Here is an 18,222-nt window from a genome sequence, read left to right as displayed (position 1 = left end):
CTTTTTTGAGAAAAATTCAAACTCACTATTGTTTTATTTTTTCCTTTGTCCTAGTTTAGTATTTAGGTGGATATACACTATATTTATTATCTTATTTGCTTATTTAGATTTAACAATATAAAATTATGCATCTTGAATCATCTAGGAAGCTAACATCATTAATAACACAATAAAATTCCTGGAGCATGAAAGAATAATTTCACAAGAAACTCACCAGCCATCACTCCATTCACTTTTACCTATAACTTGAGCTGATCAAAAATGATCCACCAAAGAAAAAACTTTCCATGAGTATAGGTCAGTTTTGACCCCAAGAAAACAATTTAGAAAAATACCAAAATGAAGCCTTTCAATTTTTAGTTTCAAGAAGACATTTTGCTTCAAAATTATTTTTACTTTGTTTTATAAAAAATAAATTAACATGAAATAAAAAGTCAAAATCACAATGAAACTTTTTTGATTGACCAAACTAAAATTGTCTTGAACATTTCTTTTTGCAGGGAATTTTTCGTTTTGTTTTGTTTTCATTCCAATTCAGAACAAAACCAAATTTCACAAATGTGGAGTTTCCCTCCAAATGGGAAATAACAGCTTCTGCACAGCCCTAGATGTGCCAAGAATTTCTCTTATAATTTGTATGTGGTTTAGAACCAGGAGGTAGTTCTCACATTTTGGGGAGGTGCTAAGAGACTAAGATGCGGTGAGAACCAATTGAAGGAATTGTAGATGAATTAGGGGATCACATGGGCTTTCTGGAACACTGAGAGAACTCTGCATGATGGGGCATCTTGGAAGACAGCATGAAGTTGATAATGGGAGAAGGTAAGGTAGGAGGTGAGGAGATAAGGAATTCAATGGTGGAGCAAAGGGGATGATCAGGTCAAGCTGGGAGAAATATTTTCAATAATTTTTTTTTTCACTAAAAATGCATTTCCAGACCCCTTTTTCTAAATTCAAATATAATGAATAGTTTCAGTTGGGGAAACAAATTGTAAGTGTAAAATATTTTGGTTTTACTGTTTGATTTCAAATGGTCTTTTAATTTCAAATGTGGTCATTAAGAAAAGTGAAAACCGATTAATCAAGGAGGGAGGAAAGAAATGAGTCAATTAAAATGTTTTGTGGGACTTGAAATAAATAAAACAAAACAAAGTTTTATTGTCTGTCAACTCAAACTAATTTATTTATTTACTTTTTAATTTGGTGAAAAAATAGGGTTTTATTTCAGTTCAAATCAAACTGGATATTTCTCCAGAGTTTTTGGTTCTGCTACTAAATTAAAAATTACATTATTTGGTCAGCTTTAGTGGTAAGAAGTCTGAGCTGAGACATAGGTGGTGTGGGGTTGTAGCTGGAGCTGGATGGTGAGGACCAACAGCTTCATACAGAATGTGAATAGGAGTCAAGGATGGATGTGAAGATGCGACAACATGGATGGACATTTTTTTTTATTAATGTAGACATTGTTTGAAGCACGCTCACATTCCCCTGAATTATGGATACCTCACGCAACCCTTTCCAGCTGATTCATCTGCCACCTCAAAGCTGTTGCTGGGCTTTGTTTCCAAACTCTTTATTTTTATTTTTCAGCAACCTGGTTTGAGTTCACCCCCCATGAAGCCAGCTTCCTTGGCTATGGAGCAAGTGTACCCATGGAATACTTTGGAAGTGAATACAAGAATGGGGAACTAAAGAAGCAGAAAGAAGAGAAAAACATGAGTTACCTACAAGGTGAATGATCATGCCCCTGTTTCTTAGCAGATGGAGACAACTGAGGCTGGTTAGATGCATAGATATCGGAAGTAAACCATGGAATTCTAAAATGGAGAAATATTTACATATATTAGAGAGCTTTTATGTAGATAGCTTAGTGGGGTAAAATCAGTTTTCTTAAGTCATAAAAAATTTTGAGTTATCAAAAGAAATTCCTTTCCCGAATCAGAACAAAAAATCAAAATTACTTTTTTTCACAAAACAAAAATTAAAAAAAACAGTTTTCCTTCTTGTTTTCAGGTTTGTGGGGAAGTGCCATTGGCAGCAGAACAGAAAATGAAAAAGTAATAAAAGGTATGTCAGTTTCTGTCCTCATAGCACACTGGGTCAGAGCTCAGGCCCTCAACTTTGTGCTGTATGGGACTCTCTAGAGTGAAGTCTTCTTTATCAACTCCAGAACAAGCTTCCTGCATTGTTCTAAAATAACCCAGGTGTAAGGACTTTAATAGCACACAGCAAACTGCATCTCTGTGTGTGTGCTTCTGAAGGTGAGGGTGTTTCATGTTCTGCAGACTTTTTTTATTTAGCTATTTATTCTATTTTACGTTCTATCAAAGGTTTTTAGACTGGCTGTTTTTAATTTTTATTAGAGAAAAATCAGAAAACCACAATTTTCTGTGGGAAAAAGTGCCCAACTTTTCTAATTGGAAAATAGTAAAGTAAGTGTGAAAAATTGGGATTTACTCCACTTTTCTCCCATCTTTTTATATTTCTCTACCTGCTACTTTCCACAGTGAGTTAAAAAAAAGAGCACAAGAAATACAAAAGGAAGAGAGAGATTGTAAAATGAAGTGAAAATTCAAACACCAAAAAATGAAAAAATTTTGGTTTCTAAAAAATGGAATAATGTGTCATTTTACATTGTTTTTTCTTTGTTTGTTTCCTTTTATAGTTTCCTACTGGAATTTTTTTTTTAAAAAAAAGAAGGTCAAAACTGATATTTAATGGAAGTTTTCAACTCTGATGAAGCCACATTTCAGACAGGAAAAAATGTTGGTCAAAACACTTATACCAGCTCTAGTTTTATATATTTAAATAAAAAGCCCGTAATAAGTCAATATGTCAAATAGGTCTAGATCAGCGGTAGGCAACCTATGGCACGCGTGCCAAATGCAGCACACCAGCTGATTTTCAGTGGCACTCACACTGCCTGGGTCCTGGCCACTGGGCCGGAGGGCTCTGCATTTAAATTTAATTTTAAATGAAGCGTCTTAAACATTTTAAAAACCTTATTTACTTCACATACAACAATGGTTTAGTTATATGTTATAGACTTATAGAAAGAGACCTTATAAAAATGTTAAAATGTATTACTGGCACGCAAAACCTTAAATTAGAGTAAATAAATGAAGACTCGGCACACCACTTCTGAAAGGTTTCCAACCCCTGGTATAGATGATGGTCTGAGTCATATGGGCAGACAGAAACGGATACATAAGCCACTCCCACTCCAAGTCTCACTTTGTCCCCCTTTAGTTCAATCACAAATAGAAGTGACATCAACTTCTGTAAGTGTCCCTGGCACTTCTAGAGGTGACACAGCAGGACACTAAGCAGGTGTTCAACATGGGATAATGATAAGCTAGAGATTTAGTGACAAGATTGGTGGCGAGTAGACAGAAACAGATGTGGTATAATTTCATCAATATATTTTTTCTCCTAAATCATTGTGATCTAAAATTTGTGTTCTAAAGGACTGAATTATTGTCAATGTATTGTGAAATAACTGACTTGTCTAACTGAGGTTTTTCTTGTTTTTCAGATATATTCTTTGGCTTCTTTAAGGGAGAAAAGGAATCATATTCACCATCTAAAGAAAGTAGGTCATTATAGTCTGTGGTCACTCCAATTACTTACCAAATGTGCCTACTGCTGATATCTATAAAGGGCCATTCCCTTCCCCTGTCCCAGGGGAAAAATACTGGTTATTCACTGAAATACCAGAAATAAAAAATATTTCATTAACAATTTTCTAAAAAAATGATTTTTTTTATCAAAACTAAAACAAATTGACAGGAAAAAAAATCAGTTTTCTTACTCTAGTCACTCATAAAAACAATGAAAAAATTCAACCTGCAGAAATTTTATTTGGTTTACTTTTGGTTTTGGTTGAAAAACTATTTCAGGTAAAAAAATTGGATTTCCTCTAATTTCTACAAATTTTGTCCCTTATGATACTTTAAAATATTGACTCGACCATGATCTTTGTAACCTGAATGTTGCTTCCTAGTTGGTTATGTGATTGTCCATGGGTATATGAAATGACTGATAATCCTAATGACATTTTCAGGTTGTCCGGAAGGAATAGTCAAGGGATTTTCAGTACCCACCACTGAACCTGAAGCTGGTAAGTATATATATATAAGGCTGCCTGTTTTGTTCTAAGTCATTAGCCAATAGTTGGGGCCTTCAGGGCCATGTTGTTAGGGGAGGAATAGATGATACAAGTCAGGTACATCTTTATTTACAAAAAAAATGTACAGTAAATCATGTCTCCCTGAACAGAGTAGGACCAATAAAACCAGCAGTTTCCTTGCTCAGAAATCCTCATATCTGCAACTCAAAGAGCTCTGTGCCCAAGCAGCTCAATCTCTGTGCTTCCTTTTTATGGTCACTCTCACAACTCCATCTCTTGGCTTTCTCCTCTGTGATACCCAGCCTTCAATGAGTATTGCAGCCTCTGAATCTGCAACCATATTTTGTAAATATAGAAATGTTTATTTATGGAATTCATTATAGTGCTAATCAACAAACTAGACCATGTCATACATGTTTCCGCATGTGTGTGTGTGTGTGTGTGTGTGTGTGTGTGTGTGTGTGTGTGTGTGTGTGAGAGAGAGAGAGAATAGCTTTTTGATTAAATGGAATTATTTTAAATATATAAAATTTCTGTTTTCATTGACATTTGGGGGATTTTCATAATAATGTCGCTAACAACCCAAACTCCTCACACCTTATTTTGCAGCTAAAAATAGTTTTGACAGAAAACTTTCCAAAAGCGAGCTGATATGGCCATATTGCAAGACAATGGGGAAGATGATATTAGGGGTAGAATCTGGACCGACCAGAAGGGGATTAATGGATGTTTTTGTGAGGCAATAGGGGAAGAGGCTGCAGTAGTTAAGAAGGGAAATAATAAAGTCTGGACACTGAATATAGCCATGTGGATACACAGGAAGGAATAATTTTTTGCTAAGATGAAAAGGGAAAAAAAACCTGTGGAAGGAGAGAGAAGAATCTATCCTGAAGTATTTCAGCTAACAAGTTTGTCCTTGGGCTATTGGAGAATATCTTCATTGTTATATGTGTGTTGTTTCTTAGGCCTTGTCTACACTACTACAGTTGTTACAATGGCACAGCTATGGTGCTGCAGTTGTGTCACCATAGTGCTGTCTTGTCAATACTTCCTGCAGTGATGGAAGGGTTTTTTCCATCATTGTAGTTAGTCTACCCCCCTTGAGAGGACGTAGCTAGGCTAATTCTTCCATCAAACTACATGTATCTATACTGGAGCTTAGGCTGGCTTTACTACGTCTCTCAGGGGTGTGAATTTTTCACCCTTTTGAATGAAGTAGCTAAATTGACCTAAGTTTTCAGTTTAAACCAGCCCTTAGATATTTGTGTTATTGTCTGTGGCTGCGTGAAATGACTGGAAATCCTTATGACATTTTCAGGTGATATGGATGGCTCATTGCACAGTGAGCCAGCAGGAGCTTCACCAGGAGGCTTTTCACCAGGTAGGTATATATAATCTTGGATCTTTCGCTCTGACCCTATATCTGTAACTGCTTTTATGTTCATAGCATTCAAACAGAGAAGTTGGATAAAAACATTAAATACTCTTGCTAGAAAGTTGCAGTGTAATATTACTTTATTTTTAAAAAAGCAAAACCAGAACCTTAATACTCAGGAAATAAAAACAGAGAGAGAAAAAGCAGTCTTCCCCCTAAGACAGAGAGGCAAAATTCTGCTTAAAAACCTAGATCACATGCCTCCCTTAGAGCCCCATAGCCTACAAGTCTAATCAGGAAACCCCTTACAAGTAAAGTGATTGCTAACACATTTTCAGACTAGCACGACTGCATTGACAGCTGTGGAATTGCTTCTGATCTACTCCTGCTTGAGAAGATAATCATATCCAGATTGTTAATGACATAGTCTCATCAGTAATTCTCATGTTCATTCTTTTCTGAGTGTGTGCTCAGGACCAAAGCCTCCGCGGAAGCTCCTGTTTCTTAAATAGTATGGCAACTCTTTGATGGTCACCACCAATGTATCTGAGAAGCTTTCAAAAATTCAGGATGGGGAACTGAGGTTCAATGAGAAATAAAGTGGGGAAATTCAAAGGAATCTCAGCAAGTTAAAATTGATATTCCATGGGATATGAGTGTTTAATACCTTACAAGTAGCAGCCTAAGTGACTTCTCAAATATCGCCTAGAAATTTTTTGGCAAAGCCAGGAGTAGAACTGCCTTGAATTGATTCCCAATCCATTGCCTGAAATTGATACTTGAATACTGTGTCTGATTCTGGTGTCCATATTTGAAAATGGGACATTGAGACATTGAAGATAAGTGCACAGATGTGTCACAAAAATGATGCCAAGTCTTATCCAGGGAGAAATTTAAGGAGCTCAGTCTATTTAATATATGAAAAATAAGTCCAAGAGGTGATTAGATTATGGTGTTTAAATACCTTCACAGTGACAAAATACAGGCATACTCTCGAATATAGCAGGGAAAGGCATAAAAAGAAGCAATGTGAGGAAGTTAAAGGTGGACAAATCAAAGTGAGAAATAAGGCACACATATTAATGATGAGGGTGATTAACCATTGGAAAAAACTCCCAAGGGAAATGGTGGAATCTCCATCTCTTTGACTTCAAAGCCTGATTGGATGCCTTTCTGGAAGACAAACTTTAGTTAAAACACAAGTTGACAGGCTTGGTGAAAGGAACTGGATGAAATTGTGTGACCCATGCTATACAATAGATCAGACTAGATGACCTAATGGTCCCTTCTGGCTTTAAACCTACATACCAATCTGTCCAAAGAATACTGCAGCTTATAGGATTTTGGCATTCTGTAGTCATATGCTATTCTCTGCAACAGTGGCATACGTTGGGAAGAGGAAATCATTGCAGTTACTATAGATTTACCCATCAGTAAATGAGGGAAGAATCTAGCTTACTGCATTTTGCCAAGATCTCTGGAGGTCATGTCTTCTAGTCTTTCTGAGCAAACAATAATTCTCACCCTCATCGTCTCTAGGTGGCACATCTAAATCTGTATGAACACAGTTCCTGATGGGTCCTCGGACCAAATATTCACAGCCCACTCCCAGAGCTTTAAAGTCCAATGTTTTGTAGAGATTCCCTGTCCTGTGTGGCGGCTACCACTGAGTAATTGTGAGTTCCTGGAAATAAAAAGAGACACCTTCTCTGCAGGGAGGTGGAATTTTCATTGTACTCCCAAAATATTTAGCAAGAGCTTTCTTTGCACACATATTATGTGCAATCACAAAGCACATGGCAGGAATGCTGTAAGCAAGGTGCAAGAAGTAATATTTCCACTCTACTCAGCACTGATAAGGCCTCAGTTGGAGCACTGTGTCCAGTTCTGGGTAGCAAACTTCAGGAAAGATATGGACAAATGGAGAAAGTCCAGAGGAGATCAACACACATCATTAAATATCTAGAAAACAGGAGCTATGAGGAAAGACTGAAAAAGTTCACTTTATTTAGTCTGGAGAAGAGAAGACTGAGGGAGTCATGACAACAGTTTTCAATTTGTAAAAGTTTGTTATCAAGAGGTGGGTGATAAATTGTTCCCCTTAACCACTGAGGACAGGACCAGGGTGTCCATTGCAGCAAGGGAGATTTAGGCTAGATATTAGGAAAAACTTCCTGTCAGGGTAGTGAAGCATAGGAATAAATTCCCTAGGGAGGTTGTGGAATCTCTGACACAGGAAGTTTTTAAGAACAGATTAGACAAACACCTGTCAGGGATGGTGTAGATAATACTTTGTCCTGCCTCAGTGCACAGAACTGAACTAGATGACCTATCAAGGCCCCTTCCTTTCCTACATTTCTACGATTCTATGTAAGTAGCCATGGCTAAATTAGTTGTAGTTTGGCTTCCTAGTAGAGCCAGAGTAGTAGAGGAGACAAACCAAACAAACTTGTAGACTCTTGAAACTGAAATGAGACCTCCCTCCACAAGGGCCAAAGTTCAGTGTGTTTTTTTCCTCAAGATCCATCTAAATCAGCAAGCTTTGCCGTGGAAGTAGGGAATGTTCCCAGAACCGATGAGTATGATTTTCACAAGTTATTTCCAAAGAGATCTCAGTGAGCACAAAGTGGATCTAGAGAATAAGAGACAAGCATTCCTCTGTCCCTTCAACTTGCCTCTGTCAGGGTGAGACTTTAGTGAATACCGTTCACAGTGGCTGGGTTTTCAAAGGATACTAATAGAATTAGGTACCCACATCCCATTGGGATTAAATGATATTTGAGCACCTAACTCCCTTAGGTTCTTTAAAAATCAACCCTGGTGACTATAGTTTCATTATCTTTATCTGGATTCTTGCCTAGGTGACTGCATTATTGTCAATGAGAGTGTGCAGTGACCGATAACCCAAATATATTTTTCAGATACTAAGAACAAGCCAATTACTGGAAACATAAAATGCGGAGTAGGTAAGTCATTTTAATCTGCTGTGGACTGAGTTTGAATCTCCTCTTTTACACTGGCTGCATGAGGAGATATTTGCATCTTTGTGAATAGAGACTTAGGCTCAATGAACTGTTCAGTTAAACAAAACCCTTGGCTCTTGTTCACTCATCCTCATGAATAATAATTCTCATGTTGTCATTTTTTGACAAATGTCTGCTCAGCACAGAGCTGTTGTGGACTAGCCCTGTTTATGTGTAGGGATTTCTGTCGTACCCTTTATGAAAGTTTATGAGCCTCTTCACCAATATCAATGAATGTGTTTTCAAAAGGCATGAAGAGGAGGTCAGAGAATAAGCCCTGTTAACTTTCAGTGGGACTTTGCTCCTATGTCACATAGCACCAGATTTCAAAGATATTTAGGTGCCTAGTGTGATTTTCAAAAGCACTTAGGCATCTAAAAGCCAGTTTGTGTTAACCAAAATGTTTAGATTGACTCAAAATTATTATTATAAGCAGGCTGTGTTTGGATTTTGACCATTTTGGGTGTTTAACAATTTAAGGTTGTGTTTCCTCAGCTCAAACCAATTCTAATTGGTGTTGAGGGAACTCAGCATTTAGAAGGGGGTGAAATTTTTCAGCTCAATTTTCTTTCCTGAAAAATGCACATTTGGGTCAGCCATAATATTTCATGAATTTGCATCAAATTTCTGGAACTGTTTATTTTATAACAAAAATAAATCAGAAAAAAAACCAAATATTTCACACTGAAATTTTCAGAGTGAAATGTTTTGATTTTTCAGTTTAAAACAACTTTAAAAAATGGTTCAATTTCACGTAAAATAACTTTTAGAACTCTCTCTCTCTCACTCTATTTCATTCCGAGTAAAGCCAAACATTTAATTCTACCTACAATGAATTTTTTTTGTTTACTTTCTCTTTTCACTGATTTTTTTTTAAAAATATTCATTTGGGATTTTTAAATTATAATTGTTTGCTCGATAGTGGAACCAAAAAATCAGTTATTTGCACAGCTCAAATCAGCAGCTAAAGGAACTGAGCCACATATTTTACATAATGAAATATAGGAAATGATTTATATTGCCATCAGGTGTTCTGTGTAGGGGAGAACTTGACAGCTGACTTGACTTCTCAGCCTGGGGAGAGGAATAGCTCAGTGGTTTGAGCATTGGCCTGCTACACACAGCCTTATAAGCTCAATCCTTGAGAAAGCCACTTAGGGAACTGTAGCCAAAATCAGTACTTGGTCCTGCTAGTGAGAGCAGGGGGCTGGACTCAAGGACCCCCCTGCTCCTTGAGTCCAGGAGATAGGTATAACTCAAATCATCAAAAAATATATATTTATTAATCCAGACAAGCATATTGGGGTCATTATGTGGCACAATGGGGGAATCCAGGATTCTGAGAATACCACAGCTTCTGTCTGTCTCAGTAACAAATGCCCTTTATTTCCTCACAATCAGCTTTGCTTTTTAATTTTTGTTCTATATACAAGACACACTGGTATTTTTCTCACAGCTCCTTGTCTGCACTAGCAAATAAGATATAAGAAAATCTCTGCTGATTTTCAGATGTTCCTGAATATATTTATATATTTAGATCTGATATTTGAATTCTGATTTGTGCCCTCTCACAGGCTCAGTGGTGGATTTCGCTAGAATGTGTCAAAAAACCACTCATGGTCTCTTGACCTGGAAATGGGGAACGAATAATAACTTTCTTTACAAATGTTGTAAGTAAAATATGGGATACTGACTCTGTGGTGTGGATGTCCCGTTTTGACAGTGAATACATCACACAGAAACATGAGAAAGAGTTGTCTTCCTATACAGTATTTTTAAGGTTGGAAGAATTAAATTTTTATTTTTAAATTTTGATAGACGGTGTCAATGCTTACTGTAAGCATTTTGGATGTTTTTATTTAAATTTTCAGTTGCATGAAAATATAGATTTTAAGCATTTTTAATTCTTATCAATTTAAATCCTAGCAGCTGATGAAAATTAAGAGGATAATCAAATAAATATTTAATGACAGTAGACACAGAGATTCAAAAATTTAAATATTTAAAAACCATTAAAACACAAATTGTCAACATCATATGTCAGAATATGCAAACTTAATATCCTTAAATCAACTAATTAAACCGGTTTTTAATATTCATTCACTAGTCTATTTTATAATTGCTCTAATTTAAATTCTCAAGAAGCATTTTTCTTATTTTGCTTATCAGTAAATTTTGATCAGTGGAAACAGTTTTTTATTGGTTTATATAGAGCAGGGGTCGGCAACCTCTGGCATGTGGCTCACCAGGGTAAGCACCCTGGCAGGCCAGGACAGTTTGTTTACCTGCCGCGATGGCAGATTTGGCCGATCGCAGCTCCCACTGGCCGCATTTGCCACTCCAGGCCAATGGGGGCGGTGGGAAGCGGCACGGGCCGAGGGATGTGCTGGCCGTGGCTTCCCGCCGCCCCCATTGGCCTGGAGCGATGAACCGCAACCAGTGTGAGTCATGTCCCCACCCAGAGGAACCCCCACCCACTATCCCCACCTTGCCTCAGTCTTGGGCTACTACCAGTCACCATCTAGCCCCCGCTCACTGGGGCAGACTGCAGTGTAAAAGCCACAAATCACAGGCAAGGGGGTTTGGACTGGCTACCTCTGCCTACCCTGGGCTGCACCCTGACACCCTAGTACTTTTCTGGCCTTTGACAAGGCTGCAGCCTGGGGCTTTTCCAAGTGGGAGCTCCCCAGCTCCCTTGCCCTATTCCCGAGCCCTGCTCCACTCAGGTACCCTGTTCAGCCTCCCAGCAGCCAGACCCTTCTCCCTCTAGAGACTGTCTGCTCCTGGCCCACTGCTCTCTTATAAGGGCCAGCTGGGCCCTGATTGGGGAGTGGCCATAGCTGAGTCTGCTTCTCCATTCAGCCTTCCCCAGCCACAGCCCTCTCCTGGGATGCTTTAAGCCCTTTAAGGCCAGAGCGGATGATCACCCCACTACAGCCTGTAAATGGCAGGAAGGAGAAAGTGGTGGCTGTACTGTGTAATGGCCAGTGGATGGAAGGATCAAGTATAAGAGAACTATATTGTATAATGGGCACTAGGCGCAGCAGAGGGTGAGAGGTGAGGAAAGGGGAGCCATACTGTACAATGGGCACTAAAGGAAGCAGAAGGTGGCTCTACTTTATAAGGGCACAAGATACAGACACTTTACCAAAGCACAGCTGCAGTTAATATTATTTATCAATCCTGCCTCTGACAAGGGGCAGATTCTAATCTCTTAGTATCATAATTTTATTTTTCGATACATTCCTTTAGCTGCTCTTGACTCTACTGAGTTGGTGAAGGATAAAGTCATCTCCTTGGTAGATGCTGGAATAGCCATAAATTGTGCTTTCCCTCTGGTTCTCCGCCCGGAAAGGAAAGTGAAACTGATCCTGTCCTTTGACTATGGCCCTTTTGAACCATTTAAGGTAACTCCTATCATTGTTACATTTTACAATCGTTCAAGTTATTAATGAGGGCCCATTGTGCCTGGTGGTATTTGAACACAGAAAAATACATTGTCCCTGACCCCAAGTGATAAGAATCCAACAAAGAAATTTACAATCTTTAAAAAACAATCAAGCAGTATTTTCTTTACTTTATTTCTGGAAAACAGTTCAGGACAGGAAGGGAGCAAAGAATCCCATCCCCTTCTATTCTGCTGGGGGAATGTTTAGTGGAAAGAATCCTGCCATCCAACTAGCAAGTTGGTCAGCTGACTTGACTCAACACCAATACTTTTGTGAGGTGTCCCAGGGCCCAATGGATCTCTGCAGAAGGAGATTTTCAAATGCACAATGGACAGTTTGGTGCCTTTATCAATGGAAGTTGGACAACAAATTCCCATGTGTGCCTTAGAAAAAGTACCCCATAGTGATCTCAAGGAAGGAAATCTGTTTTTCACCTTAACTGAAAGATGAACCTTTGGTAGCCTTGAGCGTTCATGTGTCGAGTACTGGGGATGAATATTGACCCGTACAGGAAAATGTCTCCTACTGAACCAAGGTGGGTGAAGTAATTTCTTTTACTGGACCTACTAGCGTTGGTGCAAGAGACAAGCTTTTGAGCTTACACAGAGCTCTCCTTCGGGTCCTACTGAACCACTCAGATCTATCCCTGTTGAACTGTTATGGGCTGCGGTGAACCTTCTAGCTCTGTTCTTGTGTACTGGACTCAATGTGCCGTGTTTGATCTATGCTTATGGCTGTGGGCTGAGATATTTAAAGGCACTTAAGTGAGTTAAGCCAACCCACATTGACTTTTCCATGAAGATAAATTCTTGCTCCTTTAAGCTTCTTTGGAAATCCCAGCTATGGGGGTCTCTTTATAGACAGTCATGTGTTGTTACACAAACATTCTTCCTATCCCAAGAGCAGAGGGTCTGGTTTCCACTGGAGGTTTTCTGCTTAGTCAATTAGTAAAGGACTCAGAGAGAAAGTTTGATTTTGAGTTGTCTGTTTTGAGCTATCTGGTTTTGTGGGCAGCCGTTCTTTTAAATAAAATAATCATGATTCCCTCACTTACAGGCCCTCAAGCAAACTGCCAAATACTGTAAGGAAAACTGCATCCCATTTCCTGAGATAGACGAGAAATTGCTCCAAGAGCCAGATAACCCCTCCGACTGCTACATCTTCAGAGGAGAGGGTGCTCCAACCGTCATGCACTTCCCACTTTTCAACAGAGTTAATTGCCCGGGTAACTTTCATGTCACCCATTTTCTAAAATGCTACTGACCTCACTCTCATTTCATTTATGTGGATGACTTACGGTAAATATAGCTGAGTCTGGTTTGCTCTGAGGTAAGGTAGCAAAGGGGCATAGGGACTGAGATAAAATGTCAGATTGATCTAGTCCCGTGTCCTATATTAGTGGGTATCTAGTGATAGTAGCTTAAGAGGAAGTTGAGAGAAATCACAGATTAGGTAGTTATAGAGTTATGTGCCATAAGGGATGTTTGTTAGCAGCATCTATGTCTGTTTTTTTCCCTCTGATTTGTAAACATTTTGCGCCCAATTTTCAAAAGTATTTAGGTGTCTACAGATGCAGGTAGGCACCTAGTGGGATTTATAAAGTGCCTAAGAGAATTAGGTACCTAATCTACTCAGCTGCTTTTGAAAATCTCACCAGTCACCTATCTGTATCTTTCCGCACCTCCATACATTTCAAAAACTAGCCTATATCACTTCCATTTTTTAAACTAATTTAAATGTGAATCTTGAAAATATCCATAAATATCCATGTGTTTTGAATCCTACCATGCTCTTGGCTTTAATGTTGTGTGCAGTGAGTCCCATAGGTAGGTGTGTGTGTGTGCGTTTGTGTGTGTGTGTGTGTGTGTGTGTGTGTGTGTGTGTGTGTAAATAAAAGTGTTTGCTTTTATGATGTTCACATTTGCAGATTTTCAGTTTCATCAAATGACTCCTTGAGCTCACAATCAGGCAACTTCTTTCTTTAGCACTAGTCAAGCCACAGAGGCAAATCTTCTCTCTGTTACACAAGTGAAATCGAAGGAATAAATGTAGATTTACACTAGTGCAATGAAGAGATGAGTCTGGCACATAAGGACAAATTCAGAGAGGAATGGAAAGGAGTCTAGAAGTTGGAAAACCTTTAACCTTCTCTCAGCTGTCTGGGCGTGTGAGTTACACCAGCTCAGACACCCATACATTCTGCACAAATTCTATTTCTCTTGATTTTTGAGCCACTGTGAATGCAGAGTGTCATGACATTAAATGCTCTGTTCCTATAATGATGGCAGTCTTATAAGAACTCACTGGCAATATTTTTAAGGGAGCCTATTGGAGGTAGGCACCCAAATGCCATTGTTTCCATTGAAATCCCTAGATAGGTAGATCCATAAGTTGTACTCTAGGTTAATTTACCTTAGTGCAAATGACAGCAGAATCTGCTCCTTGTTTTTTCACAAACATGCTGCATATGGGACACTACAGAGAAAAGCAAGAAGACAAAAGAATAGCTGGGTGAGAGGTAGAAAGCAGGGAAAATAGGAGAATGAATTTGATATAATTAAAGGAAACTGGCCGAGTCTGTAGACAATCTGAGAAGTGCAAAGTATCCATTTCAGTTCAGGAGGGTGTTGACTTTGAACCCTAAAGATGAGAGTTCAACTATATTAACTATGTCACTGCTGATCGCTGTAGACAAAACATCCAGATGCTTCGGGATTGGGAGTAAAGCATTTGTGAAACCCTTTCCCCCATACATGAGTCTCACTTGATTCTTCTCCTTAAGTCTCGGAAGCAAGATATTCCTCTCACGACGGCCTGGGAACCCTAGAATGCAATCATAATAAATAGTTCTAGTTGTTATTGACACTCCATTAGTAATATTAATATCCTCATCCTAAAAATGTATTCACATCTTTTCTCTCTTTGCTTTCAGCCTATGTGACGGAATGGAGAATTAGATTCACCCCTGTTCGCTGTCTCTACCATGTGGGAGACATCACCAAACTCCTTCAATCAGCCAGACTAAATGTATTGAACAATAAAGACAAGATCCTACAAGAGATCAAATACATTGTGGCTCACTCCAGCAAGGAGGCAAGCTCTTAAGAAGACTTTTTCATCTCTGCTTTGCATACATTAAAGCCACCCAGTTGATTTTGCGAACTACAGAATTGTCATTTGGCTGGAAAATGTCATCATTTGGAATCACAGTGAGGAGAGGAGTCTCAGCTTCTGCTGTGAAAGCACTAGTACCTAGTTCGTGAGTTAACCCTGTAACTTGACTGCACTTTACTTCAGCAATTCTGATTCTGCGCATGAGTCAAAGAAAAATTCTCTCTTGGTATTCTTTGCTTGCTGTTTTGAATTATTGCTCAATCTGTCTCTGCTCTGTGTGATGCCAGATGCCTTTGTCTCCTGATGCACAATTCATGTTCAATCAATAAAGCCTATAAAATCGCATCATTTGCACATAGTGCCTCCAGCCTAGAAATAGCCTGCAAAAGCACAAGCACGTAAGACCTGTGGTAAAAGCCATCTGCCCTGTCTCCCTGTAGTGACTAGATCACATAGAAATGATGAATAAAGCTGTAATTTAGTTACAGGTATTTTTAGTAAAATCATGGACAGGTCATGGGCAATAAAGAAAAATTCACACCTGGTGACCTGTCCATGCTTGTACTATAAATACCCATGACTAAATCTTAGGGACTCTGGAGGCCTCTGGGGCACTGTTGCGGTTACTGCTCTGGGGTGGGGAGGACTGGTGCCCCACTGCTGCTCAGAGGGGAGGCCCAGGGCCTTGCTGTGACCCTGGGGCAGAGCCTGAGACTGGTGCTGCTCAGGCAGCCCCTGGGGGCAAGTGCCTGAGGCCTCCCAATTGGTGGCCAGTGCAGCTGACCCTGACTCCACCCAAGCAGCTGTCCCCTGGGGCTGCCCAAGCAGAAGCCAGTGTGACTGGTCCCAGGGCTGCCCCAGCTGCTCAGGCAGCCCTGGGGTCAGTCCATACTGACCACTGTAGAAGTCAGAGAGGTCCTGGAAAATCATGAAATCTGTGACTTCCATGACTTCCATGAAAGACTCCCAATTTTAACACTGAATCTTCTGCAGACTTTCAGCAGTGGGAGCTGGTTCTTCAGTGCTGGCAGTATGGCGTGTGCTTACAGATCTGGCATTCCTGGGTTCAGTCCATCTGGAGATGGCATTGTTAAAATACAGAGCTTTCAGATTCACCCCATGAGGTGAATGAAATCTTTTTGAAATGCCAATGAATAAAGATCCTGGATTGTTCTCACTTTTCACTTCATATTATTGTAAACCAGGTGTTCTCAAACTGGGGGTCATGATCCCTTGCTGCAGAAATTTAGGCACTTACAGTGTTTAGGCAACTACAGTATTAAGGCTGGAGGATCTCATTGTTTCCTCTACATCATGCTTCCTCTTCCCTGACTCCATCTCTTCCCTCATCTGACGGCTCAGGCCTCACGGGGCAAACAGACAGCACCTCCAGAAGCACAAGAGAGACAAGCTCAATTTTTCTCCTCTGTAGCCCGTACCTGCAGCTGAACACTGCTCCGTTGCCAATCAGGTGACATGAGGCTGGCCGATCTGCAGCCCTGGCCCATCCCAGCTACCTCTCCTGAGCACCCATGGAGAAGGCTCTGGTTATGGGTGACCTAACACAGCCCCCTGCAGCCTGATCCAGGCCAGCTACCTCTCCTAACTGCCCATGGAGATGGCTGTGGTTGCTCCTGGGATCCTCATTTTATCAGGCCTGTGGTAAATACGGCACCAGCGTCTCCTGCACTTCTGACTTCTGTGATTAACCTGTAATCAGGAAAGTGGCATCATCAAATGCAGTGGAGGTGCTGGTGTGAATAAGGGCTGCTGCAGTGAGGCAATGGAGCCAGGGTCGGGGACCTAACAGGGCTCAGTGTTACATTTCAGCCATTCAGAGTAATCAATTCATCCTGTGTTTGCACAGCACTTAGCACTAGGGCTTCTGGGCCATGACTGGGGATCTTATCTGATTGCACAATGCAAATAATAAATTGTATTTGTATTGTCAGCAGTAAAGCTAGCAGGGATGCTTTTGTCCCTGTAGAAAGTTTTAATCAAAATTTCAACTTGAACTTCAACAAAAATTATATTGTTTTCTGCTGAAAACTAAAAAAACAAAAAACAATACTAAACAAAATATAATCAATGGTTGGAAAGACAAAAAAAAACTTTAGCTGAAAATGTACTTAATCTGTTCATTGCAGAAGTTAATCATAGAATCAGAGAATATCGGGGTTGGAAGGGACCTCAGGAGGTCATCTAGTCCAACCCCCCTGTCATGAATAGTTAGTAAAGGGTTAAAGCATAGTACCTGGTGGGCACCTGACCTGAGGACCAATCAGGGAAGAGAATTTGAAACTCCTAGGAGGGAACTTTTCCCTCTGTTTGGGGGGGGTCTTTGTTATTAGCCGTCTGGAGTTACAGGAGTCCAGATGTTTTAATCAAGTCTACAAGTTTCCACCTTTCTGAACTAATTTCTTCTAGTCAAGATAGTGAGTATTAGAAAGATACTTTGTGTCCTCACCTAATAATCCTATGCTTGCAATTCTGTGTGTTTGTTATTGATTATTCTTAATTCTGCTGTTTTGTTGTACTGAGAAAGAGAGAGGATTCTCTCCAGAACTTAGCAAGGTTATACCCTATGAGTGTCCGGCTTGGGCTCATAGAGATTCTGTATTTTCTTGTTTTCCTTTTAATAAATTCTTTCTATAAAGACTTGATTAAATCCCTTCTACTGTGGATAGGGGGAGGGGCGAAGACACTCTCTCGGTGGTGAGACAGGCTTATCTCCGGGCAGAGAAGGGAGGGGGGAGAGAGTTCCTCCTGGGTTTGATTCAAACAGTTTGAATCAGGTATCTCTTTCCAGTGGCTAGGAGAGAGAGAGGGGGGGAGGTTTCCCTCCGATGAGTGGATCTGTATTTCCCCAGGGAACGTCTCTGGAAAGGGGAGTGGGAGGGGGAATATAGGGGTGTCTCGGCCCACGTAATTGACCGAGTGGTGGCAGCCTGAAGGAGACCTACCCTAAGGGTTAGGGTGGGGGGAGAATACCTGCGGGTCCCCATCTTTGAACCCACCAGCTCAAAGTGGGGGTGAGACAAAAAAAACTTTAGCTGAAAATGTACTTAATCTGTTCATTGCAGAAGTTAATCATAGAATCAGAGAATATCGGGGTTGGAAGGGACCTCAGGA

At 40.0% G+C, this 18,222-nt stretch overlaps 1 protein-coding gene across 1 annotated transcript in view; it reads left to right on the top strand.

Moving 5' to 3' along the window:
• LOC120380930 (cytosolic phospholipase A2 gamma-like) overlaps positions 1-15,503 on the top strand; it is a 33,771-nt gene extending 18,268 nt beyond the window's left edge. The window contains exons 7-16 of the mRNA XM_039498848.1: positions 1,591-1,731; positions 2,014-2,067; positions 3,536-3,592; positions 4,064-4,120; positions 5,448-5,510; positions 8,426-8,470; positions 10,102-10,197; positions 11,780-11,934; positions 13,033-13,201; positions 14,909-15,503. Of these exons, the coding sequence (XP_039354782.1) occupies positions 1,591-1,731; positions 2,014-2,067; positions 3,536-3,592; positions 4,064-4,120; positions 5,448-5,510; positions 8,426-8,470; positions 10,102-10,197; positions 11,780-11,934; positions 13,033-13,201; positions 14,909-15,081 (1,010 nt within the window). The 3' untranslated portion in view covers positions 15,082-15,503. The remainder of the gene's footprint in view (positions 1-1,590; positions 1,732-2,013; positions 2,068-3,535; positions 3,593-4,063; positions 4,121-5,447; positions 5,511-8,425; positions 8,471-10,101; positions 10,198-11,779; positions 11,935-13,032; positions 13,202-14,908) is intronic.
• The last annotated feature ends 2,719 nt before the right edge of the window (positions 15,504-18,222 follow it).

Source organism: Mauremys reevesii, linkage group 13 (assembly GCF_016161935.1).
Source record: "Mauremys reevesii isolate NIE-2019 linkage group 13, ASM1616193v1, whole genome shotgun sequence".
NCBI lineage: Eukaryota > Metazoa > Chordata > Testudines > Geoemydidae > Mauremys > Mauremys reevesii.
This window is presented reverse-complemented; position numbering and strand designations above follow the sequence as displayed.